Source organism: Eublepharis macularius, chromosome 12 (genome assembly GCF_028583425.1).
Source record: "Eublepharis macularius isolate TG4126 chromosome 12, MPM_Emac_v1.0, whole genome shotgun sequence".
Lineage (NCBI taxonomy): Eukaryota > Metazoa > Chordata > Lepidosauria > Squamata > Eublepharidae > Eublepharis > Eublepharis macularius.
In genome coordinates this window covers 35549922-35577663 of record NC_072801.1, presented here as the reverse complement: position 1 = coordinate 35577663, position 27742 = coordinate 35549922, and the positions used below count along the sequence as shown (strand labels likewise).

At 46.4% G+C, this 27742-nt stretch overlaps 1 protein-coding gene across 3 annotated transcripts; it reads left to right on the top strand.

The window, feature by feature from the left end:
• The first annotated feature begins 783 nt into the window (after positions 1-783).
• On the top strand, positions 784-27740 carry ATXN7L3 (ataxin 7 like 3). Of its 3 annotated transcripts, none has more exons than XM_054992567.1 (13): positions 784-1078; positions 6518-6641; positions 8063-8195; positions 9450-9621; positions 10982-11079; positions 11882-11904; positions 12496-12541; positions 13659-13690; positions 13923-13991; positions 16875-16918; positions 18680-18718; positions 20949-21082; positions 24247-27740. In XM_054992567.1, exons 2-13 carry the CDS (start codon positions 6591-6593, stop codon positions 24396-24398), a joined length of 993 nt encoding a protein of 330 aa, XP_054848542.1. In that variant the 5' UTR covers positions 784-1078; positions 6518-6590; the 3' UTR covers positions 24399-27740. The 3 variants fall into 3 exon arrangements, with proteins under 3 accessions (XP_054848542.1, XP_054848541.1, XP_054848543.1); XM_054992566.1 differs by having other exon boundaries at positions 18680-18751; XM_054992568.1 differs by lacking the exon at positions 20949-21082 and having other exon boundaries at positions 18680-18751; positions 24247-24416.
• Positions 27741-27742: the final 2 nt, after the last annotated feature.

Genomic DNA, 27742 nt, shown 5'->3' with positions numbered 1-27742 from the left:
AAAATAAATTTATTGTAAAGAATGAGCTTTCATGAGACACACCTTACTTCTGTAACTGAAGAAGTGAGCTGAGTCTCACAAAAGCTCATACCCTGCAATAGATTTTGTTAGTCTTATAGGTGCTACTGGTCTCTTGCTCTTTACTACCATATTTAGACAGACAAGCAGGTAGATCTATATAAATCTATTTATAAATACATTTAGATATATGTATTAAAGATATAGATATATAAACATATTTAGACACACTCTTCCTTTATATTTATGGATATAAGTCTGTATAATGATAAATGCATTTAGACATAGGTATTAGATAAAGATACAGATATATAAACATTACGTGAGTGAGTGACTTCTGGTAGCTGAAAATAGTGTGGTGAGGATCCAGGCCCCCCCCCCCCCGCGATCACATCCTGCAAAACTGAGTGGTGGTGGCGTGTGTGCGTGGGGAGGGGGGTTACTATGTCCAAAATTAGGAGTCAGCCATATGGGTTGATTCTTCCCCCCTCTCGCCCCCACCCCCAAACCCCCCTTGGAACCCTCTGACGTCCTGCGCCTTTGCAACAATGTAGCGAAAGCGGCAGCTCCTCGCGCACCGCCTTGAATGACAGCGAGAGGAGGAGGCGGAGCCAGAGGCGGTGGCCATTGGGCGCCTCCTCTCCCCCTCAAGCCCTGCCATTGGGGGACACCGCCCCTTCCCTCCCTCCCTCCTCCTGGTCCCGCCCCCTCGCCGGAGCCACTAAGCTAGGTTGATTACCTCTTGCAAAAGGTGCCCCCCCCCTCCACTCCCTCTCCCTTCCCGGCGCCGCTTCCTTCGCTCTGGCTGCGACTGCAGAAGAAGGAGGAGGAGGGAAGGCGGCGGCTGCGGCGGCGGACGTGCTAGGCCGGCTGGCCCTGACTCTCTCCTCCCTCCTCCTGCCGGGGCCCTTGCCCTAAGCTGGGGCCCGACGGGGAGGGGGCATGGCCGCGTCGCCTGGGGCCCGGCAGGTTGCCTGGTGGGGTGCAGGCGTGGGCCGGAGGGGCAGGGGGACCCGGGCGTGAGCGGCCCCCTCTTCGTCGGCCTGCCTGTGTGTGTGGGGTGAGTGTAAGGGGAGAGTGAACGGGAGGGACGGTCAAAATTGGGGAGGGGCGGGGGCATGCAGGAGAGGGGCCAAATATGAGCAGGTGGGCGGTGGTGGTGGGGGGGCGAGGGGATGCGTTGGGTGCAGTGCGGTGAGGGGAACTAGGGGTCTGGGAAGGGGTGTGCGGTGGCAAAGGGGTGGAAAGCTTCGCCGGGACAACAGAGCTGGTTGGAGCCTCCATGCTCAGAAGCAGTATACCTCTTAACCCCGGAGGCGGGGGGAATCGATGGGGGGGGGCTGTAGCCGTCCCATCCCTGCTTGCATTCTTCCCGGAAGCCTCTGGCAGGCTGCTGTTCAAGAGTCAGAGCGCTCGCCTGGGTGGACCTTTGGCCGGATCCTGCACAGCAGCTCCCGTATTCTAACTTGAAAGGGTGGAAGAAGTTCGTGCTGGACAGGTCTCAGCAAAGGGAGCTTTTATGTCGGGAGAGGAAAAGGCGTAGGAGTTTGGGGACACCTTAATTGCCACTGTGAACTTTCCCTGGGCTGGAGCCTGCTTCTTCAAATGCATTGTGGTGGCTCCTTTTTTAAAGAGGCTGCCTCTCTAAATATCAGGTCGTGGGGAACAGGGTGGGGGGCCCCTATACTTTCCCCATCGACTGGCTACGTTGGAAACAGGATGCTGGGTAGAGAGGAGGCTTTGGTTTGATTCAGTGAGGTGGTGATTACATTGCTAAGGAAATGGGCATGGGAGCGGATGGCTAATAGGGTAATTTGTGGGGCAAAAGGCTGGTAAGGGGGAGCAGAAATTCATTGTGTGTGTGGAATAGCAAGTGGGGAGGTGACTAGAATAAGTGAGAAAGGGAGAGAAAGAGGTATTAAATGAAGTGGGTCAGAGTAGCTAATGCAAGGGAGGGGATTGATTGAAAAGGAGTGAGGTACTAGTAAGTGAATGAGGGGGTAAATAAGGAGGGGGATGTGGAAGTGGCAAGGAGGGTGCTAAGCAAGCAAGGAGGTTGTGTCTGTTGCTGTGGCGGGCTGAGAAAGAGGTGTTATGGCTTTGACATGGGGGGCTGGGCAAGGAAATGGGAAGTTGTGGGTCTTCTTTGACAGGAGCAGGGTTCCATGTTGGAGGGCGAAGGCGGGGAAAGGATGCAGATGAGAGGAGTAGTAGTCTGGATATGGGAGCTGGTGTAGTTCTAATGTAGGATTGGGACTTGGAAGATCCACTCAGCCATGAAGCAAGTTGGTGACCTTGGGCCAGTTACTAGTTTCCTTTGTAGGAAGGGAAAGATGAAAATGTAGTAGATACACAGATATATAGACAGAAATGCTGGATAATGAAAAACATGCAAACAGATTTGCAAGTGAAGGCACAGTGATTGCAAATAAGGGTATAGGTGAAACAAGAAGCAGGCAAAGCAGGCAATCCTTCTAGTCTGGAGAAACTGTTATTAAGTACCAGCCTTGGCTGCATCCTTTAAAGGAATAAGATAAGCTGAATTTCCACCAGGCACTTAAATGTGACTATTTCATTTGGAAGAATGCCTGTCTCTCCCCTCTCACCTCATGGGCACCAGTGTCCAGCTTGGGCAATAATAAAGGCAAGGATGCTTCTGAGCAGACTGGATTGAATTTTCTTCACTGCTTGGTTATTGTGGCCTGCCTAGCCCAATACATCTAGGGTTCGAGAGCAGATGAGAGAGTTGTTTTGTCTGTAACTGCCACTTTTGAATTCCTGTTTAGCCATCACCTCTAATTCTGGGGCTTAAAAGATGTTTTAAAAGGGCTGAGGGAGACTTTTCAGACCCCACGGTGTGGTTTTTCTGAGAACCAGCCCTAAATTCAGGGAGTGTTGAAGAAGAGGTATGCGGGGCTGAACTCTATCCTCATCCCCAAAAGAAGGGAAGGAAGTGTTCAGTGAACTGAATAGCATAGTAAGATGCCAGCAAGTGTGCTGAGGGAATAACAGGTTGGGGGGAAGCATGAGTCAGTGAGCAAGTCAAGGACTGTATGTGGGGAGCTGTTTGAGAAGGGGCATGTTTGGGGTGTACCAGCTGGAGGTGATTGGTGGTGACAATATAATATAGTCCAGTATGTGTTTTAAGTTAAGGTTTGAGGTGAGTTGCCATCAGCCCACTCATATACAACAGAGTCAGATAAAATCAATCAACTGTGTACTCCCCACCTTTCTTGTTGGCTATCCTATGGGGCATACTACCTCATCTAGGTGTTCAGTTCCTTGTATTGTAGGGATCTGTTGGTGGTGGTGGGGACCTCTAATAAGAGAGCTGCTTTTCAGGTTCCCATTGGGACTCTTTCCTCTTTCAGCACCTGGTCTAGATCAGGGATAGGATGGGGGAATCATTCTCATTCCAGATGGCTGGCGGCGAGTTCTCAGTGGACATTACAGAGTCCCATAGTGACTGGGTTTTTTTTTCCATTCTTTGTTAGGCTAATGAAGGCTACATCTGCTGTTAAAAGGAGCCCTCTCTCAACAATAAGGAAACCTGGGAGAGCCCCAAGTTATTGGCAGCCCTGTGAGCCAGACCATTCTTCATAGGTCTTCTCCCTCCCTCCCTGTATTCAGAACTCCAAGCTCTCCCCCCCCCCCGCCCCACACCCCATATCTGACTTTCCTCTGTGAAGTGTGTGCCATTCTTGGGCCTGCTTCACGAGGAAATCCATGCTGGAACATGGCAAGTAGGGAAGACAACAGATAAAAAAGATATTGTCTCTGTGCCTCTAGCTTGGAGGTGGAATCTCCCATAACTTGGGCAAGGGCTAGCTGTGTGCATTCTTTTCAAGCTTAGTCCTGGAAAGCAGGATGTGACTAGTATGGGAATATTGTACAATTGTATGTGTGTGCATCGGTGTGGCGTTGCTTGCCCAGCAAATATTTCTTTCCTTTTTGGTTTCAGTGTCAGGAAAGACAGGGAGAAAAAAATCAGATTTGTAGGCACCAGCCTTACAAAGGAGTAAAAACAAACACCCAACTTTTTTTTTTAACAAACTCAATTTCTTCGATGTTGGCATTGAATTTGTAAGGACTAAGATGGCTAGATCTTCAGACAGCCCTTTAATTGGGGCATATTATATTGATATATGTGTGTGTATTTGTATAAAATTAGAGGTGGGAGGAGAGAGAGAGAGAGAGAGAGATGTTGCTTTAAAAAGTTGAGGGCTGGCCAGCTGAATCTGCTTCATGTTTTTTTAAAAAACGTTTTTAGAGTTTTCTGGGAAACAGTAATGGAAGAAGATAATTTGCTGCTTTTTAAATCAAATCTCATCACACGCTTTTTCACTGACCAGTCTCTCTTCAAAAAGAGCCCACAGATTCATAAATGTGCTATGGAAACGAGTGGGGAAATCTCCCCCTCCCCTCGATCTGCAAATGGACCTGGGAGCTTCCTTGCAGCCTATGAGAGCTCTCAGATTTGCCCCCTTCCTTTTCTGTGGCCACCTCCCCCTCTACTTTTGCCCTGAGACAGGCTCCAGCTCAGGGCCTGGAGGTTCTGGGAGAGAAAGAGAGGGTGAGTCAGCAGAAGATCTTCAAAGGAAACACAGTCATCTTGGATCCAGCATGGTATACATTGAAAAGAAAGGGCTGCCCTGAATCGTGGGATGAATGATTGTTCCCAGCATTCTTTGTCTCTTGTGAATATGCACCCTTTTGGTGGTCCTGTCTGCTGCAGAAGATTCTGTGGTCTAGGTCACCTGGATCTTTTTGTATTGCAGTGGGTTGAGCAGAAAACTGAGGGGAGGGGGGAGTAGTGAAAGCTGTGGCACAAAATGGCATTATTTTCAAATTGCTGTTTTCTGCCACTTTGCTTCTGTCTGTCAGCTCTTTTAGGGGTATGCGTTTGTTCTCATGTCTCTGTCAGATGCTACATGTATATAGTCTATAAACATAGCTCTGGTCTTCGTAGTGGCAGAGGCATTGCATTGGGGGGGTAGCAATAGGTCACTTTGTGGTTTGCTCTGGTTCTCTTAGAATCATGATTCTGTAGGGAGATCTAGAAATGTACTTTCTCAAAAAAATTGTCTCTACTTCCTTCCCTTGTGACTATTGCAACCAAGAAATGGGGGGTGGGGTGCTGGGCAGTGTAATCCAGAAAAAAAATTCTGGACAAGATTTGTTAAGTTGGTTTTTGCCCTGCTCTGGACAGTCACTTTGGGGTGAAGAAATTAGACTGATAGTCCAGTGCCTGTGACTAATGTCCTGCCATTGATCATTGTCAAAGATGTTCTCTGTTTGGACCACACTGTAGGCTCATCTGACAAAATCAATGAGGTCTTTTTAGTCTAGGGGTAGCTGGTGCATTTGCTCAGGGCAGTGAAAATGATTACAATTATGTGTCAAGAAGAGCAGAATTCTAGCAAAATTAGGAAAAATTACATGATTTGGTCAGTTTATGTAATTCACTTACCTTGCGTTGCATAATTCTGGTTCTGCTGCTTGTAGGAGGGACAAGGGCCCTGTGCCCCCCCCCTCCAACTACTGAAGATCTTATCTTCTGTGGCTTCTAAGACTTCAGGAGGCAGCATTCATACCTTTTCACACAGCGTCCACACCTTTCAAGTAACTCTATGAATTGTAGTCAGGTTTGTGTAGACTTCACATCTCTTTGATGGCATGAGCAAGTATGAAATTTAGTGCTCAGCGCAGTTCAGCATCCTAAGATTTGATGCTTCTCATGTCATCTTTTTATAAACAGAAAGTTAGGTATGGAAATGACATTGGTTCTCTCTCTGACTTCTTAAGACTTCAGAGGACATGAACCACACCAAGAGGTGAGCCATGTTTTAGAGGTTTCCAGGGTAGTGCTACTGGAGTGATAGGAAGATGCAAGAAATCTGGCTGATGTGGTATCAATTCTCCCGTGGGATCTATCTCTGTTAGAGGCACAAAACCCTACCTCCCTACAGCTGGAGTGAGGCGCTTGTGAACAGTAGCCAGATAACTCTCATTGAGAAGCATACTGTAGGTCTTCCTATAGTATGCACGCCAGCAAATTATTTAAGCTCCCTACTTGGGAGGATGACATTTGTACGTGCAATCGTATGCAGAGTTACCCCACTCCATGCCTGTTGGATTTCAGAGGGTTTATAGTGGAGTAACTCTGACGAGGATTGCACAGTTGGTGAATGAGTTAGATGAAACCACTAAAAACGTTTACGTCAGTTTAAGAATACCCTCAGATCAGGCATTTTGAAAACCATTTTAATGAAAGGGCTTACCCAAGTGTTAAGGCAGGGTGCTTCTTAAAAGAAGCAATCACCTTTCACAGAAAGGAAGGCCTCTTCTAAGATGGGTCTACACCTAACCAGCTAACAGCTGTTCATAGGCAAGTCTGTGTCAGCTTAAACGGTGAGCTGATGTGTCTGTGAAAATATGCAGCATTTGCAGTGCAATCATGTTTAGCTAAAGGTGATGTTTTCTTTTTTTCTGTATATAGGAAGATCCCTGCCCATTTCAGCTTGGCCTTTGCTATGCTGCGTTCTTGGTGTCTTCTTCCTTAGTATTTGCAAATGAAAATGGAGGAAATGACTTTGTCGGGCCTGGATAACAGCAAGTTGGAGGTAAGCTGAGGCTTCTGGCAAAGGATTTCGAGAGAGCCATGCCCCTGGGCGTAAGGTGAAACTTGGGAATGTGGAGGGGGGGAAAACTCTCAAGGTAGAGGATCTGTTCTCCTGATTTAGCCCCAGAGTAATTCCTTGGTGTTGCAGCTCCGATGTGGGTACTTAGAAAAATAGTATTTACTTGAAAGGAAGGCAGCCATGACTGTAAGACAACCACTCTAAAAAAATGTCTCCCCCTTTCTTTTTTACTGGATATAACTGGTATGTGAATGTAAGACCAACCTCTTTTTTTTTTTTTAGTTATACCTGGGGGGAAAGCCCTAGTTTTATATTGGCGTAAATATTGTAAGAGGTTCTTTTAAAAATATCTTCTGGACCAATTTGATGTTGCCTGCAGGAAGTCTTCTTTGCAATCACCACTGCAATTAAGAATAGTTTTGTCAGCGCAGCGTTTGTTTCAATGGGAGAAGAACTTCACATTGGATTTTGTCCTTTGTATTTAAACAGAATAAAATAGGACAATTTGTTTACATGGTTTCAGTTCCACAACAAAGAAAATTTTGCAATCCTGGCCACTCTCTCTTCCAGGCTTGGCTGTGGTTCCAATGCAGAAACATAACATGAATCACAGGCCATTCTGAGCGAAGTCCACAACGTTCTGGTGCAATTGATGTGTATATCTTGTTTTTTGCTGTATATCTGTGTGTCTGTACCTCCTGCCCGCCCAGCCCAAATCCCACATCTTCTAACATAGGTCCTATGCCTCTATTCTGGTGGGAAGCTGTGTAAGATTAGCTTTGGACAAGGTAGAAAAGGAGATGCTTGTCATGTCTCATTGTTAGGTCTGCAGTGACCCATCATCTACATTCAAAAGTTTGCCCTGTAGCAGCAGCTCTTGGCAATGAAGGGGGCTGGGATCACCAAGATCAGCCTTGGAGCATGGATACCCTCCACATTCCTTTAGTCCCGAAGTTGAGCCTGGAAAAAAAATGGCTTCATCTGTTTTTGCCATTCTCTTAATAGAACCAGTTTGGTGTACTGGTTAAGAGCAGCAGGACTCTCATCTGGAGAACTGGGTTTGATTTCCCACTCCTCCACTTGAAGCGAGCTGGATGACCTTGGGTCAGTAACAGTGTCAGAGCTCTCTCAGCCGCACCTACCTCACAGAGTGTCTGTGGTGGGGATAAGAATAATAACACTGATTTGTTAACCACTCTGAGTGCGGCACTAATCTGTCCTGAAGAGTGGTTATATAAGCACAAGGTTAATAGGAGTCAGCCGTGTAAATGAATTAATATTCTGCTTTATATGTTCTAAAGATGAGCCTTGTTGATTCTGAGGCCTGATCCAGTTTAGACTTGCTCTGCTACTTTGCAGCTCTTCCCCAGTGTTTCATCTTTTTGAGGTCTTATTGCTTTTAGGCTGTGGCTCATGATATATATAGTGACTTGGTTGATGACGCCTGCCTGGGCTTGTGCTTCGAGGTGCATCGGGCTGTCAAGTGTGGCTACTTCTTTCTCGATGAGACAGATCCTGATAGCATGAAGGACTTTGGTAAGTGTTGTGCCAGGTTTGTCTCCAACGACTCTTTCCTTACTCTCATGTCTGAAGCCTGGCATGGATTTATGGGGTGTTTCTCTTAGGACCCCCTCCAGACATCTTTGCAAGGACCCCTTCACAGTTCTTAGCATCCACAAACTTAGACATGGCTACTTTTTAAAAAAAATTACTTTTAACAGAAATTTTACAGAAGTGAATATTTCGAAGTTGTCACAAAAACATACACACACAAAATACAGAACAACGTCTCCAGGGAGCTGTGCCCGGCCCACTTTTTTTTTTTTAGTTTTATGAGGCAGCTGAAGATGATTTTCTTCAGAATGACATTTGTTTAGTTTTTCTACTTTTATGTAGTTTTAAATTGCGATTTTAAATTAAGGTTTTTTTTAATGTACTTGTATGTTTGTTGTAAGCTGCCTTGAATGCTTTAATATAGAAAGGTGGCTAATGTTTTGTACACACATGGGTCTAAATTCATCTTTATCATTCTGTGCCATTACAAACATTGTTTCTTGGTAAGTTCATCCAATTATACACTAATATGTTGCTACTTTTGATGTGGTGCATACAATGTGTAACTGGGCTCTCAGGGAACTTTTTCTGCATTCACTTCTCTGCTATAGAACCCCTGACTAAACACGCAAAAGGGTTCATGGGCTCATCAGAGGGCAAAAAGTTCGTCCAGAGCACCGGATCCTTGCTGCTACCTTCCATGAATTGAACATGGCTCCTAGGTTCCTCTGCAGCTTGTGTTGCAGAGGGAGACAGGTAATGGTGGACAAGCTTCCTTCAAGGGATCTCATCTGCTATTACAGATGAGTGTTCAGAAATTCCCGAGTGTTCCCAGGAATGCAGTGAGAGAACCAGTGACCTTAGGTTACAGAGAAAGAGGCAGCCCCAGTTGCTTATGTGGAATGAGGCAATGGAGGAAGGAGATGCAGGTACAGGACGAGGACTTAATGAACAACAGGCATGTTCTTATTTTTAGTTCATGTTTTGTGGCAAGACCTGCAGCATAGGATGCTGGTGCAGTCTCCTCTCTGTGGCTGAGGCTTGTGTATGAAAGATCTAGAGCTTCATCATGCAGAACGGCAGCTCTAGATGGTGCTCCAGCAGCAAGGCTTGCTTTTGAACTCAGCAGCAGGTTCATCTGTCTTTTTCCTCGGGATGCCTATGCCTAATGACTCTCTGCTTACCCGCCAGCCTCTCACTCTTACTCAGAGGTCCCTCTCTGTTTTTTGCCTGTAGAAATTGTGGATCAGCCAGGGCTGGATATCTTTGGACAGGTCTACAACCAGTGGAAGAACAAGGAATGCGTGTGCCCAAACTGCAGCCGAAGTATTGCTGCCTCACGCTTTGCCCCGCACTTGGAGAAGTGTCTTGGTATGGGTCGAAACAGCAGCCGCATCGCCAATCGCAGGTGAGGCCTTGAGGAGGAGGACAGGGGCGGGGATGCGGAGCTGGAAATGAAGCCTTAAAGGGGTGTGTGTGTGTTTGAGGGTGCTGGTTCGGGGAGTTGGGTTAAGTGCACAGAGGCCTATGACTTCTCTCTGCTTATGTGGCACCAAAAAGTTGAATTCTGCTACATGCGCATCAGTCAGGGAACTTACTTTTGCACCATTTGTTCTTCTGCTGGGCATGGGGAAAGGCAGTAGAGTCCTCCTGTCCTCACGTTGTGGAAGCCCTGCTCAGCCATGTGCACACACAACTCGTGAGATTTGACTCGGCATATTCTGTGTGTTGTTGACCTCGCCTTTGCAACTGTAAGAGGCGGGACAGGGGGTGGGCCATGGCAAAGTGACAGAGCATCTGATTTGCCTGTGGAAACTCCCAGGTTCAGTCCCCAGCATCTCCAGTTCATCAGGTAGCCCATGATGTGAGAAACCTCTCCATGAGTACTTGGAGAGCCCCTGCCAGTCAGAGGAGACAAGATTGTCCTAGATAGACCAGGGGCCTGACTCAGGAGGCCACTGTCCAGTTGACAGAAATGATGGGGGGGAGGCTTTGTGCCACAAGTGCAGGCAAGGTACATTCGAGGTGGGGGATGGCTCCATTGCAATCCTGTGGAAAGTGAGAATACTGTCACAGGCCAGCCCCTAAGGGAGGAAGCTTAACAGCTAGGGGCGTGGACCCCTCGATGAACCTGTGCCAAGTTACCTGTATTAATTTAAAACTTTTTTCCACTCAAAGGAGTTCAGCTTAAACATGCTCTGTGGCAGAAGAAATAAAAAAGATACAGTACATGTGTAACTTCACTAAAGGGCTTTTGTACAACAAGGCTAGAGGATTGGTAGCGAGCGTACTGACTCGTGTTCGTTTTTGTCCCCTTTTGTAGGGATCCAAGCAAAACTTTCTCACAGTTCAATAAACATTGTTTTGACTCAACTTTTTCAGCCAGGGAGAGCAGATACATCTAGACCTTGACTTACATTCAGATATCTTGCCTGTGCTGCTAGCAAGGTTATTGGTGAATAATAAAAATGTAATTTGGGTCACAAGCAGGTAGACTTATCAGGGTTTCAAAATTTAAATTCTAGAAGAGGCCTGTTTGTCACAGGGCCCCTCAAGAATGATTCAGATCTTTCCCTGTGGCTGCAGGTAAAGATTCATAGCAGTCACCAGAACGGGCTTTCAGGGAAAATTTTGTCCACCGATGTTAATTCTTCTCCTTGATAGGCTACCTAAAAGAACTTCAGGGTTGCCTGGAACATGACTCTGCTCCCCCTCCACTTTTCTCCAAGTTAGCCAAATTTTCTTCCTGTTTGTATCTTTTGTTGTAGGATAGCCAGTAGCAACAACATGAACAAATCTGAGAGTGACCAGGAGGACAATGATGATATCAACGATAATGACTGGTCGTACGGATCTGAGAAGAAAGGTATGGGGGAATAAAGGCAGGGGAATAAATGCCTGTGGCAGGATCAGCTCTGTGATGGAGGGGTGCAGTATTTTTGGGTTGTGGATTTTGGGGGGTGGGGCATGAAACCTCTACTGCTGCCCAGGAGCCGGAGCAGTGAATGTGCCTTCCCTCCTTGTGAGAGTGGGGGAAGCCTTACTGCACCTGCACATCTTGCCATGTTGGTTCCACCAGGCGCCTGTTGGAGGAACAAGGCGGGACATTCCAAGAGACATTCCAGACAGGGTGGGTGGTCAGGGCGGGGGTCAGGTTATCACAAGAGGCACCCGATTGTAGAGCCGCCCTTGTTCTCTAGATAGTACAATCACAGGACTAGGGTTATGCAGCAGGCTAATAGGAAAAGTGGCTTGCTATTTATATTTGGAACTCATGCTGAATTGAGGCAAAAAATCCTGATAGCTAAGTGAGAGCCTAAGGGAGGGGCTCTTTACCTCATGGGTGGAGCCCATATCCATGGGGAGGAGTCCAGCTAGATTTTGGCCAGAGCTGAGGGAGACATCCAGCATTTTTGACTGGGAAAGGTATGGAGCTCAGTGCAAGAGTGTACATCTGTTAAGAATTTTTCCTCTGGTAAAGGAATCTGAAGTACAAAAAAATGTTTTTCTAGTCATTTGGCAACTGTGTACTGCTAGTTGAAGTATACCATTGTTAGAAAGACTCATAGAAAACATTTGGTCAGAACTGGACATCAGGAACTGAATGGGTTTTGTTGTGCTCTGGTAGTGGTGGTGTGTTAAAACAGCCTTTTTCTCTTCCTTACCAGCCAAGAAGAGAAAATCAGATAAGGTAATATTGTTCTTATTATTCTGCGTATGGGGGTGGGACTTGAAATGGGCATGTGCGGGGAGGGGAAGAATCACGAACTGCTTTTGTAGCCTTTTTGTAAAGAGTAGCCGGAATCCAGGGAGCCCCCCTCACCCCTCTGCTGTTTTTCTCTTAATGTTGATGGCCTTTATCTTAGTTTCTGAGCTTAATTTGCAGAGCCCTTGTAGGAAAGCAGCTAGTGAAGAGATCTGAGTTCTTTGGGATGACCTGTTAATAAATTTTACTTGTGCTTGGCTGAGAGTTTGCTTGGTGGTGGTGGTGGTGGTGGTGGTGGTTCAGGGAAGCAGCAACTTGCTTTTGGAGCACTTGTGTCTTCTTTTGCATTGGCCCACTTGACTTACTGAGAGCAATATGCTCTGAAACTGGTGCTGCATCATCAGTACCACTGCTATCTTGGTTGGGGTAGGGTGTGGAGGGCCTGGGTTTGGTGGTCTGGGTTTGAACAACCATTCACTGTGCTGTTTATGAGTAGTAGCAAGATCTGAGTGTCTGATTGATTGAGTGAGTGGGTTTTTTTAAAAAAAAACATTCATTCTTTCATTCTTGTTTCAGAATCCCAACTCCCCCAGAAGATCCAAGTCCATGAAACATAAAAATGGTGAGTATCCACTGCCTACTCCCAAAGCATCCTGCTTCCACACTGTAGCAGTGTTTCCTTGGCTCCCGGGAAACACTGCTACTGGATGCATGCTTCACTTACTAGAAAAGATGTATGTTTTAGGGTATCTAAGATTTAGATTTGAGTCCAGGAGCTCCTTAAAGACCAACAAGATTTCCAGGGTATAAGCTTTCAAGGATCAAGTTCAGCATAACTGAGCAAGTGTGCCCTGCACAGTTTGGGAAGTTCTGTTACAGGGATGTGCAAAATGCAAGGCAGCGAACTTGTGCTATGACCTGGAGATTCCTCCAGTTTCCTGTTCAGTCATTCTGTGGAGAATCACTGCTTTTGTTCACAAGCAGGGCAGTCAAGGTTTCTGGGCTTGGGGTGCGGCCTTTGGTTGAGTGGCCCTTTGCCAGTCTCTCTCGAGTGGGTAGGGTTGCTTGACACAGAGCTGCTAGCTAATGTTGGGAAAGGGGGTAATTAATTGCACTAGGATGGTGCAGGACTGCTCAGGGACCTCCTTCGTGCCAAACACTGTACTAGGCACCAAAAGAGAGATGGCCTGAGCGTATGCAGGAGCCCCACACAGGAGAATTTCACCCAAGGCCTCATGAAGCTGCCTTATATCGCACCCTTGATTCATCGAGGCTGGTTCTGTCCATTTAGACTGACCGCAGCTCTCCAGGGTCTCATGTAGAGATCTTTTACATCTCTTACAACTTGATCCTTTTAGCTGGAGATGCCAGGGATTGAACCTGGGACCTTTTGCATGCAAAGCAGATGCTCTGCCTCTGAACCACAGCCCCTCCCCTCCCTGCAATGTTTGCAAAGCCCTCCATGCTGCGGTGGAACTGAAGAGTTCTTGCTCTGGACACAATCTGTGTGTATGTGATTACACAGCATTTAGGTTTCCCCAGTGCAAAATTTAGAGGTGGTCCTGTTTGTGATTTGGCAGACAGATGTCCATATGTGAAATAAATGGGGTCACCTTTGAGAAGAAATATGTACATGCTGAGTTCCAGTTTTCCTGGTCTCTGCATGAAGTTGATGGGGAGGGGGGTGTCTGGTGTTTCTAACTGTCATTTTGTCTTTCTCCACCCGCCCCACACCTTAGGGGAGCTGAGTGGGAACTTGGACCCATTTAAGGTGAGTTGAGCTCTGGGCTGTGGATTCCTCTTCTTGTGGCTTCTGGAGTCCTCTGGTTATCAGGGCCTGTTCTATGTTGCTGTGCATGTGCAACCAGGGGCTAAGCAGAATTTAAAGGGCCAGGGCATGCGACCGACCTGGTTAGCATGTTGTACTTGGAGACGGAGGTTAAAAGGGAAATTGCATTTATGTACACCTTAAAATCTCTCTGTGTGTGTGCTCTGTTCTATAGTATAACAACTCTGCTGGAGTAAATTATGAAACCCTGGGCCCCGAGGAACTCCGCACACTGCTCACCACGGTGAGTTTTTTCTACTAAGTTTCCTTCAGCCTGCTGCTGTGCGCTACCATCTCGTTCCATACAGAACAATTGTTATCTGATGGTTTTCCTTGAAAAACACACCTACAGGCAGGGGTAGCTTCCAGGGCCCCCTATTGCTCCACTTCCTGACCACATGCACACTCACTCATGCCCTTCCTCTGCTTCTCACCCACTTGCCTTTTTTTGACCAGGGAAAGGCATACACATGGCAGGCCCACCTGCCACCTCTGCCCCACACATGCCTGCACACCCTTCCTCCAGTGGTGTACATAGCCAGGAACACAAACAGAAATGCTACTAGGCATGTAAATGGCCATTGGGAGGGCTTGTGAATAACTGCAGAAATGGCTAGGGGTGGCAGGTGGAGGGGGCCTTAGCACACTCTGCCTGCTTGGAACCAGTCTTGAAATACCCCAACCAATTTATCACCAGGAGGTGACATGAAAATTATGTGACTCTGAGGGGGAAGGCTCACATGGTCTGTTTGTTTACCCCGTTTCTACCCAGCCTTTTTCCCCGGTGGGGGAACCCAAATTGGCTTACATTGTTCTCCTCTTCGTTTTATCCTCGCAGCAACCCTGCAAGGGATGTTAAGCTGAAAGAGACTTCCTGGCCTAAGGTCAGCCAGCCAGCTTCTATGGCAGAGCCGGGATTCAAACCTGAGTCTCTCGCAGATTGAGCCTGGCACTCTAACCACTACAGCACACTGGTTGAATTTAACCAAAGTTGCTCACTGACTGCAGAATCCCAGTTGTTTTAAGTCTACCTTGACATTCAGCTGCCCCTGTAACATTAAAGCTGTTCAGTGAATACTGGGCCGAGTCAAGAGGCTGGTTGTTACTTGCTAAAACCCTTCAAGGCCTGAGACCTGCACCCCTGCGTGCCCTGGTATGGCAGCTCCATTTTTGAGTTCAAGGACTGCTTCAAGTGCCAACATGTAGGCAGATCTGCTCACCTGCTTCTTGATCCAGAGCGTTTTCTGCCATGGGTCCCTGTCTTGTGGAATGGCCTTCCTCAGTGTGTTAGGATGGCGCTCTTGTTGCTGCCATTCCAGTACTGCTGCAGGAAGTTCCAAAGGAGAAATTTTTGTCGCTAAGAGGTATGGTCTTCAGTTCTCTGAATTAAGTTTTAAGAAATTTGTGGTATTTAAGCTTATCTGATAGGAGCCTTAAGTAATGTCATATGACCGTATTGATTCTGGGAGGAGAAAAGTGGGTTAAAAGTGTACCAAACAAGCAAACCCAAGAGACTTTGGTGCTGCTGTTATCTTGGAGAGGAATGCACCAGCCACTTGCAGCCAGATAATATTTAGCGCTTATGGGCTGTGTGTGGCTGGCTTCCTATGTATTTAGCTCTAGTAGTGGGATAGATGCTGCATGACCAAAAGAATAGCCAAAGAGGAGGAGGCGGCAGCAGCTCATGCCAAGTTTTGTTCAATTCTGTTTTAAAGCACAAGGAAAGGCCAACCAAAGTGCTTTGGCTAGAGGCACAAAGTGGATGACAAAGGTGTTTTGCACTTGGGTTCCATGGAAATACGCTCCAGTGATAGTATTGTTTAATCAACTAAATAAAATTGGCTTTCTAATTTTAATTAATTTCTAGCCTCTTCTATCCTTGTCCCTTGAGATTTTCTTGTTCTATCTGCTGCTGTAAAGAGCATCAAACTGGCAGGAAGTCATTGCTTTGGCTTTAAATTGTAATGTGTTAACAGTGTGTGTAAGCTACCTTGAGACACAATGAAAAGAGGCAGGGCTTTTTTTCAGCTGGAACGCAGTGGAACGGAGTTCCGGAACCTCTTGAAAATGGTCACATGGCTGGTGGCCCCACCCCCTGATCTCCAGACAGAGGGGAGTTTAGATTGCCCTCTGCGCCACTCAGTGGTGTGGAGGGTAATCGAAGCTCCCCTCTGTCTGGAGATCAGGGGGCGGGGCCACCAGCCATGTGACCATTTTCTCCGAGGGCAACCCACTGAGTTCCACCACCTCTTTTCCCAGAAAAAAAGCCCTGAAAAGAGGGATATATACATTTTAATAAATATCTCTTTGAGGCTGAAGAGAAAAGTTGTCTTGAGAAGGAATATCCCCTCCAGTCTGTCTTCTGCACCTCCCAAATAGAGCCAGCCAGATATGTTTCTTGATACCTGGCAGCACCCACTTTGACTCTAAAGCTTGTAAAGCTTCTGCTTGTTCCTTGTTTCTGGGTAGGCCATACTGGCTTGCCTGCCACCATATTCTTCCATTTCTCCTCTTCCCCTATCCCTTCCTGGCCTCTATGAGAGCTTCTTCCTGGGACCTTCTTGTTTCACTGTCAGATCTCTTCACCTGTGTTTCCTAGATTTCTTATGAATTAAAACAAGAAGTAGACTTCACTGCTGCACCCAAGGTTTATTTTTTCAGAGTGCATGTGAATAAGAATGAGAAACACTGGGTTGTGGGTGGGGGGCTCACCTGTTGTAGCCAAATGGAGCATGCCACTTGTTGAGTGGAAGGAATGGTGCGGTAACTCATGTTAGGGGTGCAATAGGCAGCCTTCCATGGGTTGATAATTCGGCTTTGTCTGTCAACCGGGGTTGATTGCACAAAATCATACCTGATACAGAGCAGCCCAGTGGAGGTTGACTGGAAGGAGGCAAGCCCAGAGCAAGGACCTGCAGAGATGCTGCAGCCAGCCTCCTCTATGAGTGAGTACGTTGGGGCTGACCGGAACTTCTTAATATTAAACTCCTTGTGAGTTAAGTAATCCTATTGGCTGAAAGAAGCTAGTCTACTCTTCTTGCATCATAGAGTTCCCAGGACATTCGATGGATGTTTCCTTTTGCTTTTGTATTTCATCATGCCATCTGTTTCCTTTTTTTTCCTCTAGGAATGTGGGGTGATCTCTGAACACACCAAGAAGATGTGCACACGGTGAGTGCGATCCCCATAATCTCTTTATTCATCAGATTACTTGTATCTTGCTGTTTCTTCCAGTGGGGACTGAAAAGTGGTTTATAATGCAAAAGCGAAAATACAAGAAAAATCAGCAAGAGAAAGGGGGGGGGGAAGGAATGATATCTGAGTATGGGCCAGGTCTTCTTCTGTCTCCTGACCGGTATTCTTGCTAGCTCGGGGCGGCGACCTGAAGGACAAGAGCCCTTTGGCTGATGCCTCTGGGTAGCCTTAAATACCAGTGGCACAGAAGGAGAACCATGTCAGCTAGATGTTGGGCAGCTCTCACTGCCAGCCAGCCAGCCAGCTAGCAGTCTCCTCCCCATTTTCTCCCCTTCTTTCTTTGCCGATGTTAATGGTTGCCAGGCTAGGGGACTGTGTGGGGAGGAATATTCACAAGATCATGGCTGGGTGAAATTCCAGATTGAGGTGATTGTTTGGCAATAGCTTCCTCCAGATGATACAATTAATATTCAGTACAATATTCATTGAAAGTTAAAGATGGGGGCAGGGGGAAAGAGTTCATTTCTCGAGGTATGAATTCACAAACTGCACACCACCTGGGTGAGTCTCTTTCACTGATTACAGTGAATTGAACTGCAAAAGAGTTGGTATTGAAAACATAAGAGGAAGTACCCCCTCCCCCCCCGGCTCATTGTTCTTGCAAATTAGGCCACCAAAAAATTCTAGCTTGCAAATCTTCTTTGCTAGCCATTTTCTGTGAAACAGGAACACTTCTCTGTTATTTTATAAAATCCTCCCTGCCTGTTTGATTGAGAGCTTTAACTTTTTGCAGGCAGCCAGACCTGTAGCTGTTCACAAGGCTCTGCTTTTAACCGTTCCCTTGCAGCAGTTTCAGACTCCAAGAGGGTGTGTAGGAGGCACTTCAAAGTTTCTTGCATGAGGCTTGTCGCCCCTCCATTTCCCACTGAATGTTGAGTGGCTGTGGAAGGGTGGTAACGTTGAGCTTCAGCACGTAGTCAGAGGCTGTCATGGCTAGGACTGATGTCTGCTTAAATTTCTAAGCAACTGCCCTGTAGCTCTTGGGTTTGGACATTCAGTTACAGGAGTTAAATTGTGTGTTCAGAAGCAAGCAACAGTTTAAGCAACAGTGAGGCTCGTCTCAATCTGTGCCAATACTTAATCATGATTATACCACTGCATCAGGGCTGTTCCTAGCCATGATCGATGCTAGCTAGTTGGATTGCAAAATCTGGTTAATGTTGGTAGTGATGTCATGCTGTACCATGGTTAGTACTTGCAAGGGGAGAGAACTATTCTGCAAACAAAGCTCAATGGCCTATATTTGTTCTGCTTCTGTTATTCATGAACAGTCACTGAAATCCTGTGCCTGGTGAATGGACTCCAGACCCCACCCCCCCGGCTTCTGCAGTGTCACTTCCCAGGCCAGCAAGTTTAGTTTTGTAGCCACGAGGCATAACAGTTTGCGTTTTAAAAAGACAGCTGAGCTTCTCAGGCTGCTGAATTATCAGCCTGGTTCCAAATTCAGTGATACAGTAAAATAAGTATATTTGGGGAGAATTTTACAGAGTCAGGGTACCTCTCTTCTCCAGGGATGCTCCTGTCTGCATGCCCAAGCACTCACCATCTGACAGTGTTGCACCTTCCTTTCTAGAACATTAAAAGATTTAGCATAGTGGGCAAAGGAGGTGAGGAGATGTGCCTCTTAGCTGCACATTCTCAGCCTCTGATCTTGCTGTGTGTGTCCTTTTCCTGCAGGTCTCTGCGATGCCCCCAGCACACGGATGAACAGCGGAGGTCAGTCAGGGTCTACCTCCTGGGACCCTCTGCGTAAGTGTGATGGGATGGAGGCAGGGCGGATGTGAAGTGGACCCCCCCACCCCCAAATATTTCATATGATTTAAGGCCACGTTCAAATGGAAGGTCTCTGAGAGGCAGGACTGTACTTTTTTAAAAAAGTTAAAATTTCTGCACCAGCAAAAGTTGAAATTCTGAAACTTGTATAAATAAGGCAAACTGGACAGCTGGCTGCAGTTCTTATTTTGCATAATTTGCTCCTGGGGAGGGACAAAATTATGCTCTGGCTCAAACTGCAGGGAGCTTCATTCTGTCCTTCCCTTTGTGTCTTTTGAAACTTCAGCAAAAGCTCACATACTGCTAAGCATTTCTTTGTAGTTGTAAGAATTAGAAACCAGATTTTTGCAATTATAGTAAGAGCTGGGATTTTTCAGGTAGGTAAACTCTGCGCTTCCTTGGCATCAAAACATACTCGCAGCCATATCTATAGGTGGGTGGAGTCCACACTAGTCCAGTAGCAGCCCTCTTAGATGTTCTCTAATTCCTTACTTGCTGAGTACTCAGTCTCTGCACATTCTGCATTGAGAGAATTCAAATTATGAATAAAGTGTGCACACGAGCCACACTTGCTTGCACAGTTTAGTGTAATCTTACTTCTCCTTCCTATGTGGGTTAGAGGAATGAGGAACTGTGCACAATATGAAGTCAAAGCTTCTTGACCTCCTCATACCCTTTTGCTCTAACTTATGAGGATTTGCTTTTCCAAACACAAAGGACGAGAAATTTAGATCACACTTGTAGTGTTTGATTACTTAATCTAGAATAAGTAATGCCATCCCGTCACTCATACTGATTAAAATCTCAATTTCATGTCTAAGGGCTAGCGGAAGGGGTATTCATCTCCTTGTCCGTCTTGATTTTCCGTAGGGTGGGATGCCTAATGAGTGTCAGCAATAAGAACATGAGAATTGTCACTGCTTTAGTTGGTCCTGCATTCTGTGCCCCAAAGCAAGCAGCCAGATGTTCCCAGGCATATGCAAGTGGAGAATAGAGATGGTGGACTTTATCCTTGTTTGTAAACATCTGAAGCAAGGGCCTGCAGCCTTTTAAAATAAAAAAGCCAAACTACATCGAAATTCAGAGCATGCAATTAGAGAGAGAGCCTATTTACATAACTGAAACTACAATCAACATGTACATGTAGATTAAGAATCTGTAAAGTTTCTGCAGCCCAAACACTGGTTGTTATGAGTCCTTTATTAAGAACTGGAACACACAAGGTCTATGATAAGTAATAAATATATCCAGGGAGCACTCTGTGAGATTGTCTTAGTGCACTGGCATAAATCTGCACATGGTTTGCACTTGGGTTACTGGCAACTTTTTCTCTCTTATCATTTCCTTTTCTGTAAAGTGTCCTCTTAAGACCTTTTTTTGCTATCAAGGTGTAGCTGATTTACAGCAATCCCATTAGGATTTCAAGGCAAGAGACAATCAAAGGTGGCTTGCCACTGGCTGCCTTTGTATAACAACCCTAGACTTCCTTGGTGGTCTCCCATTCAAGTAGTAATCAGGGCTGACCCTGCTTAGCTTATGAGATCAGATAAAATCGGGCTAACCTGGGCTACTATTTAGTCCCACAAAAATCTTTTCATGCTATTCCCTTCATAGACTGGCTGTTCTTGCATCCTATCTACCCTTCCAGTATACCTTAATGTAAAAATATCATTTTCTTTTTTTGAAATATCTGTATTTGGTTCCATACTAAGCCACAAGTTGCAGACGCCCGATGTATATGTTCCATTTAGCTATCACTGCTTACAACTGTTGTAAGATTATTTATCTAGTCCTTTTTTTTAAGGCCTGTGTGGGGGAGCCATGTAAGCTAGTACCTATGGACGTTTCATGTAATAGTCACTTCTTACAGTCCTGCAATTCTGTCTACAGAAAATCATTGGGTGATCAAGTGTTTTGATACAAGGGATAGATGGGTCTGCAAAGTGATTTAGTGTGTGGCTTTGTTACTGAATTTTATGCAAAATCCTTTTTTTAAGAAAAGCAGACCTGTTCAGTGGGAAGAAACAGTGGAGCATGGAAAAGGAGGGGTTAGCAAACTTGGCTTGTGCCAGAATTTTGTCTCATTTTGCTTTAGAGCTCCAGAGTTGGGGAACTGCATATGGGTGGGCAACCTTGCTGCTTCAACTCCTCTCACAGCTGCCCCTTTTCCTAGCTCACTTCCTGAGACTGAAGGAAGCGTGGAGAATGACAGTTTTGACGTGGCAGAGAGTCAGGCCCTCATGAGTCGCCTGCAGTGGGATGGGTCTTCAGACATCTCTCCCTCTGACTCAGCCTCTTCAAAAGCAAGTAAGAATATAGGTGGGCATGTTGGTGGATCCAAGTGCAAATGATGACCTTGGGAGCTTTCGTCAGTGGCCAAGGATGTGTGTCCTCCATGTCTTTAAAAAAACTACTCCAGGATAAACTTCATTCCACAGCCTATACAAGCCTGAACAGCTCGGTCACATGTGTGTTTAACTTGCAGTATTCAGTGCAGGATCCTGAAAGGTGCCGGAAATTCCTGCTTCCCATCACTTCCTACTCTTTCCCACCCCCAGTTCTCAGGATTGCTGGCCACTGCCCAGCTTTTATGTTTTTAAGCTTGACTTTGTGGCCTCAGAGTTGTTGGGGTAATTTGTTTTGGTTTAGTGAAAAACTGAAATTTCATGGACTCATGGCTCATAGCTCTGGAGGGGCCTGAGTGAGTCTTCAGATCAGTAGTGTTGATATTTTCTCCCCAGGAAGTCCTGAGGTGGAGAGATCAGTAACTACAGACAGGTTATCTCTTAGGAACCTTGTCCACCGCTCAGGGCCGGTCCGCCCATTGAGGCTGGTGAAGCAGCTGCCTCAGGGCATTAAGGCACTGGAGGGGCACCAGCCCAGGGGCAGGGGTGCACGCCACGGAGCTGCCGCCGCTGCCACCAGCCAGAAGCGCGTGTTGGCAGTGGCAGTGTGGGGCAGCTGAGCAGGCAGCCGCCCGTTCAGTTGCTTTGTGGGTCAGGCGCAGCCAGCAGCCAGCTGCGCCTGGCCCGCAGAGCAACTGAATGGGAGGGCTGGAAGCCCCCGCCCCCCCGTGCGCACACCCAGCCCCTGCGTGATGACGTCACACGCAGTGACGTCATCATGCAGTCCGGTGTGCAAGTGCGTACACACACACAGGCAGCCCTTAAGCTGCCTCAGGTGCTGGCGACGCTGGAGCTGGCCCTGCCACTGTTGCTGATCATCTTCTGCAAGGATTAAAGACAGGGTGTGTTGTAAGGTACACTTTGAGATTATTCAGGTTCGTGGTGGGGCCTAGTTTGGTTGGTATCCGAAGTGAACAGAGAATGCCGTCCAGAATCTTCTATTCAGATATTTTGCAACAGGAGTTCCTTGGCAGATTAAGCCAGTATGGGAAACTAGAAAAACAGCCAGTGTTATGGATTGTGATTAGGGGATCCAATCCAACTAGGACCCAGGAGACCTGAGTTCAAATGTCCACCCAGTGAAGGTCACTAGGTCACTGTCCCTTAGCCTACCCTATCTCACAAGGTTGTTGTGAAGAAAATATGAAGGTAAGGAGAACTTTGTATGTCCTTCCAAGATGATTGGAGGAAAAGTGAAATAAAAATAGATGGGTATAGTAGTAGTAGTAGTAGTAGTAGTAGTAGTAGTAGTAGTAGTAGTAGTAGTAGTAGTAGTAGTAGTACAACATTTTATATATATACCACCCTTCAGGACAACTTAATGTCCACTCAGAGCGGTTTACAAAACATGTTGTTATCCTCACGACAATCACCCTGTGAGGTGGGTGGGGCTCAGAGAGCTCCAGAGAGCTGTGATTGGCCCAAGGTCACCCAGCTGGCTTCAAGTGGAGGAGTGGGGAATCAAACCCAGTTCTCCAGATTAGAATCTCACACTCTTAACCACCAAACTGGGTAGAGAGCCACTATTGCAGCAGAGGAGCAGGAAACAGCACAACCAGTGTTGACCAGTAGCTGCACATTAAACTTCATGTGGAGAGCACTTGGGTCCTCAGAAGTTGTGAGAGAGGGCCAGTTGTGACATGACAGAAATGTCCAGCATGTGCAGCGCAGCTGTCAGAGTCCTCACATACAATTCATTTTCAATAGAAACAGTTCATCAGTTTGACTGAGACTTTTAAGCACTGAGTAATGCTGAGATGCTTCAGTGATGAGTGTTTTTTGTTTCTTGGCTTGCATATGTGACTAGACCATTGTATTTATTATGGGTGCTTGTGCACCACTAATTATGCAATACCTAGGATGGTTCTTTGTAAAGAATTTTTTTAAAAATCAGCAATTCCTAAAAATTACAAAATTTAAAATGACATACACAGCTGCATCAAATATCAGTTGTAGATGTTCTAGCACAGCATTAAAACAATAACAGAGGAGCGTTGGAATGGATTCCAGTTCAGCAAAAGGCAACACAGAATTAAAAAATAAATAAATAAATACTTAGGTCAGACTTTATCCCTTCATACCAAATGCTTTTTGGTGAAGGTTCAGCCTGCCAAGTTAGTCTGTTTTCATCCTTCGCTTTCTCCCAGGAGCTCATACATGGTTCTCACTGCCTCAATTTTATCTACTCAATATTCCTTTGAGGTAGGTTAGGATGAGCATGCAGATTGACTGAAGGTCACCCAACAAGATTCATAGCAGAGGCAGGATTTGAACCTAGATCCACTGCAGTGCACTGTTTCTCAATGCTGGCTCCCAGTGGAGTTCCAGATCTGGTTCAAGGTGTTAACTTTGGTGTTTAAAGTCCTTCACGGACTGGGACCGGCATACCTGCGGGACCGCCTCTTCCATTACGTCCCCTGCAGGGCGTTGCGCTCTGCAGACAAGCAACTCCTGGTGGTCCCCGGCCCGAGGGACATCCGTCTGGCCTCAACCAGGGCCAGGGCTTTTTCTGCCCTGGCCCCAGCCTGGTGGAATGCTCTCCCGCTGGAGATCCAGGCCCTGCGGGACCTGTTACAGTTTCGCAGGGCCTGTAAAACGGAGATGTTCTGCCAGGCCTTTGGCTGAGTGCCAGCAGGTATTCTCCTCCTTCCATCTAAGACCACCACTTCTTCTGTGGCCGCCCTCGGCCATCTGCTGAGCTCGTATAGACTCCTGATAATTGTTTAAATAGCCTGCTCCTGGACTATTTTAATGACTTTTAAAAAATCATTATTTATTTTATATTTTTGTGACTTTTAATGTATTTTTTGAATGTTGTTAGCTGCCCTGAGCCCATCTGTGGGGTGGGCGGGGTATAAATCAAATAAATAAATAAATGCGCTGATAAGAGGCATTGAGGGGATGAACTTTGCATGTATGAATTAGTGACTGGGACGGAGGTGGGGAGGGCCTGATGGCATAAGAAAGCCAGACTGGAAGTTTGATAGGTAAGCAGCAAGGAGCCAGGGCCAAAGGCTTAGCTGGTGCCCCCTGACTCTTACTCTCATTTTTTCTGCCCTTCCCCAGGTACAAACAACTCAGAGTCCCGAAAAACCAAAAAGAAGAAGCCGCATATGAGCCTAGTTGGGGGTGCTCCTGGAATGAGCTCCAGTAAGAAGAAGCTGAAGCCCAAGCCACTTGCCCCTCCCACCCCCAGCCTGTACGACGACATCAACTGAATGACTGACAAAAGGAACAGCCAGGAAAAAGGGGCTGGGGGAGTACGCCTTGTTGGCCTTTGGACCCAGTTTGGGGGAAGGAAGCTAGACTACATTCTCTCTCATGCCTGTTTTTTGTATGAACTGAAGAGAGGAAGCTGCATGTCTCCCCTTTCCTCCCCTACCCCTGCACAGCACACCTTTGTGTCCATGGAATACAAGCACTGGACAGCTGGGCACCTACCTCTTCTGGGGAAAAGGGGTGGACATGGTTTGAGGTGGAGCCTTGAAGATGGGCCACACCTCCATTGGTCAGGACGTGGCCTTTCCCTTCCTCCGTTCCGCACGTCTATTTATTGTGGTGGTGGTGGACGTTCAATCATGGTTATATATACAGCGGCATTGCATTGCTTAAGCAACACTAGAGATGGATGGGGCTGTGTGTGTGTATGTGTGTGTGTTGGGCTTCGTCTCCTTGAGGCATCTTGTTTTGCCAGGCCTGGCTTGGGAAGGAATTGAAGGGTCAGAGAGATGAGAAATGATCATTGCCCTTCCATTCCAGCCCTTGTCTTTTCCTCCGTCTGCCTTCTCAACTCAAGTGAGCAGCGTGAGAGTTGGCCTCGTCTTCTGGCTGGGTTTCAGCTGTGCTGAGCTGTCAAAAGGCTGATTTTGTAGCCGGTGATCTATGCTGCTATGGCAGCCCTGCATGACCCAAGCAAATGGGGGTGGGGCTGGATCAGAGGCTTGATGTGTAGTGGAGGCTGCCCCTGCCACCCCTTCAGCAAATGGCTTCATCTCCAAGGTCTTATATAAAGCAATGCTACAGATGGATGTGACAATGTGAGCAGTTCCCTTTGTGTGCATGTCAGGAAGCTGGTGCAGATACTGGTTTCCCAACTCATGCGTTAAGGCCTGCCCACTGTATACTTCTGCTCACTTATGGAGAGCCAGTAGTCAGTGGCTGGTGTTACTCTGTACACCTCTTGTATGCAAGTGTCAGTCTTTGTACGCCATGAAAATGACCCTGAATCTCATAGAGTTCTACATTAACGTCTCCTAGGGAGAAGTTCATGGGGACCAGAGAAAATGGCTGGATTGTGGCCCATCAGCTGTTAGTGCTTTTCTTCTGTGGTATATTTGAGCGATTTATTCATTGATCGATCAGTCAGTGAATCTAAACAAACCTCACTGGAGTATTAACAGCCAAAGGGTGGAGGTAGATGGGATGAAGTGTGGGAGAGAGAATGTGAGATCTCAGTGAATGCAAGATGCCATCCTCCCCCCCCCCCCATTTCTCCTCCTCCATATACCTCCGTCATCCCCATGTTTTTATTCTTTCTGTGAATATCTGCAGTTTTAAAATCTAGTGCCATAAATCATGGTGGTCCTGCATCTGCAGATGGATGCTTGAAATTTTATAAAACTGCTGGTGAAGCCTAGCCAATTTTCAGTCATCTCACCTTCTTCTTTCCTCCTCTCCCCTGCCAGTGCTTTTCTTTTTGCATCCTCACAATGTCTGGAACAGGAAAAACCTTATCTCCTCCTCTGCCTACCAAGCTGTGCAGGAGATATGTTAGTTTTGTGCGTATATAAGAAGTTTCTTGCATATTTTCTTCTCTGCCCCTCTGATGATAATGAGTCAAAAATCAGGCTTTCCCCATATGAGTCTGTTTAAGCAGCCTCTCACTGAGGGTGGGAGGCACAATGGACTGCTTTTAATAATCTGATAATGCCTTACAGTTAACACATCTGTGGGCTAGCTTGTTCACTAGGCATGGAACATTCTGGAGCCTGACATCTTCTGATTGTGGCAGCTAACTCTTAACTGAAGCCTGGGCCTCTTCCCAGTCCTTTCTTGTAGCAATTGGATCTGGCTCAGAATCTCACTTTGCCACCAGTGAACTCCCTGGATATGGTTCTCCAACAGGCAGCCAAAGAAAAGTGGTTCACTCTACGATACCAGTGTTCCTGACCTGCACTTCAGGCCGCAAAAGTGGAAATTCTGTGGCTGAATGCTCCTTGATGTGTATTAAATCCTTCCTTCTGCATTTAGAAAATTAGCACGACGGGGAAAAGAAATGCCTTAGCCTATCGTCATCCCAAACATGCCAGTTCTTAGAGCGCAGGAAGTTTTCGAAGTATGGCGTTCACTTAATCATGGAGTCCAATGGCAACACCCGCAGGCGACAAGAGGACATTTGAAGAACAACTTTTCTGCATGCTTGCTCTTTTAGAGCCCCCCTTCCCCAGTAATGGTATTCCATTTCTTTTTTTGTTGGTCTTGTTAGCTTTGGGGATCCAAGCCCTTGTCAGTTGTTCATGTTCCTCTGTGTATGGTAGATTCTGTTGCGCTGCAGCTCCTGAAAGGAGATGCAGGGAACTGGTGAGGGCCCGGAACAGACAGTGCTATTAATATGCGCTTGGCTCTCTTCCCCACCCATTTCCTGACTCTGGAATATAGTCCAAGGGCTTGAAGAGTCCCAGGCTGAAAGTCTGGATTTGAAGCAGGGGTGGATGTCTTTGCCCAAAGCAAGCCTCCTGCAAATCTTGGTCCTATTGTCTTCTGCTAAAACATTGTTTGGCACCCCCTGTGCTTTTCCCTTTCTTAATATTTTTGAAAATATGACTCTGCAGCCAAGAAATGTAAGCCGTATCAGACAATGTGACTCCAGGTGGAACTTGACTGTATTTAATTGAATTAATTGGGTGGGGAAGCAACATACTTTGGTTCACACCAGGTTCAGTTATCCTTCCGTCTTGACAACAAATAGCTCAAATTGTGTGCAAAAGCTGCAGGCTATTGTGACTTAAGTTCTACAGTAGTGCAAAGGACAGGGGGGGCGGGGGGGGAAGCAAGATCCTTGCCTAACCTCCATGTTGACAGCTAAAGCCAGTAGAATTGAGTTAAACTCTGGAGGTGTAGCAGCTAGTGCATTTTGAACATGAACTTTGTGGGTGGAAGGTAGGTCCTGGCACTCCTTTTTAAAAGGATATATATATATATATATATATCTACACACACTAGGGCTCTGCATCTGCACTTGCACCCTTTATTTTTTACAGTAGGCCTGTTTCACTTGAAATATCCTGTATTCTATGAGTGGACTGATCATGAGAGGTTTTTAATTTGTTGATGATGTATAAACTGCACCTATGTGATATATTTTTGAACATGTGCAGAAATCATTGAAGTAATGTACTGTGGTCACTGACTTTTTTATTTTTTTCCAGTTTTGCATATGTAATTGCAGCCTGTACAGGTAGGTAGGTAGCTTTTAAAAAAACAATTGTCAATCTGTATTTTTTCTTCCCATCCATGGATTGTGGAATGCTCCTGTAAATAAACATCAATTCTGCTTGGTATC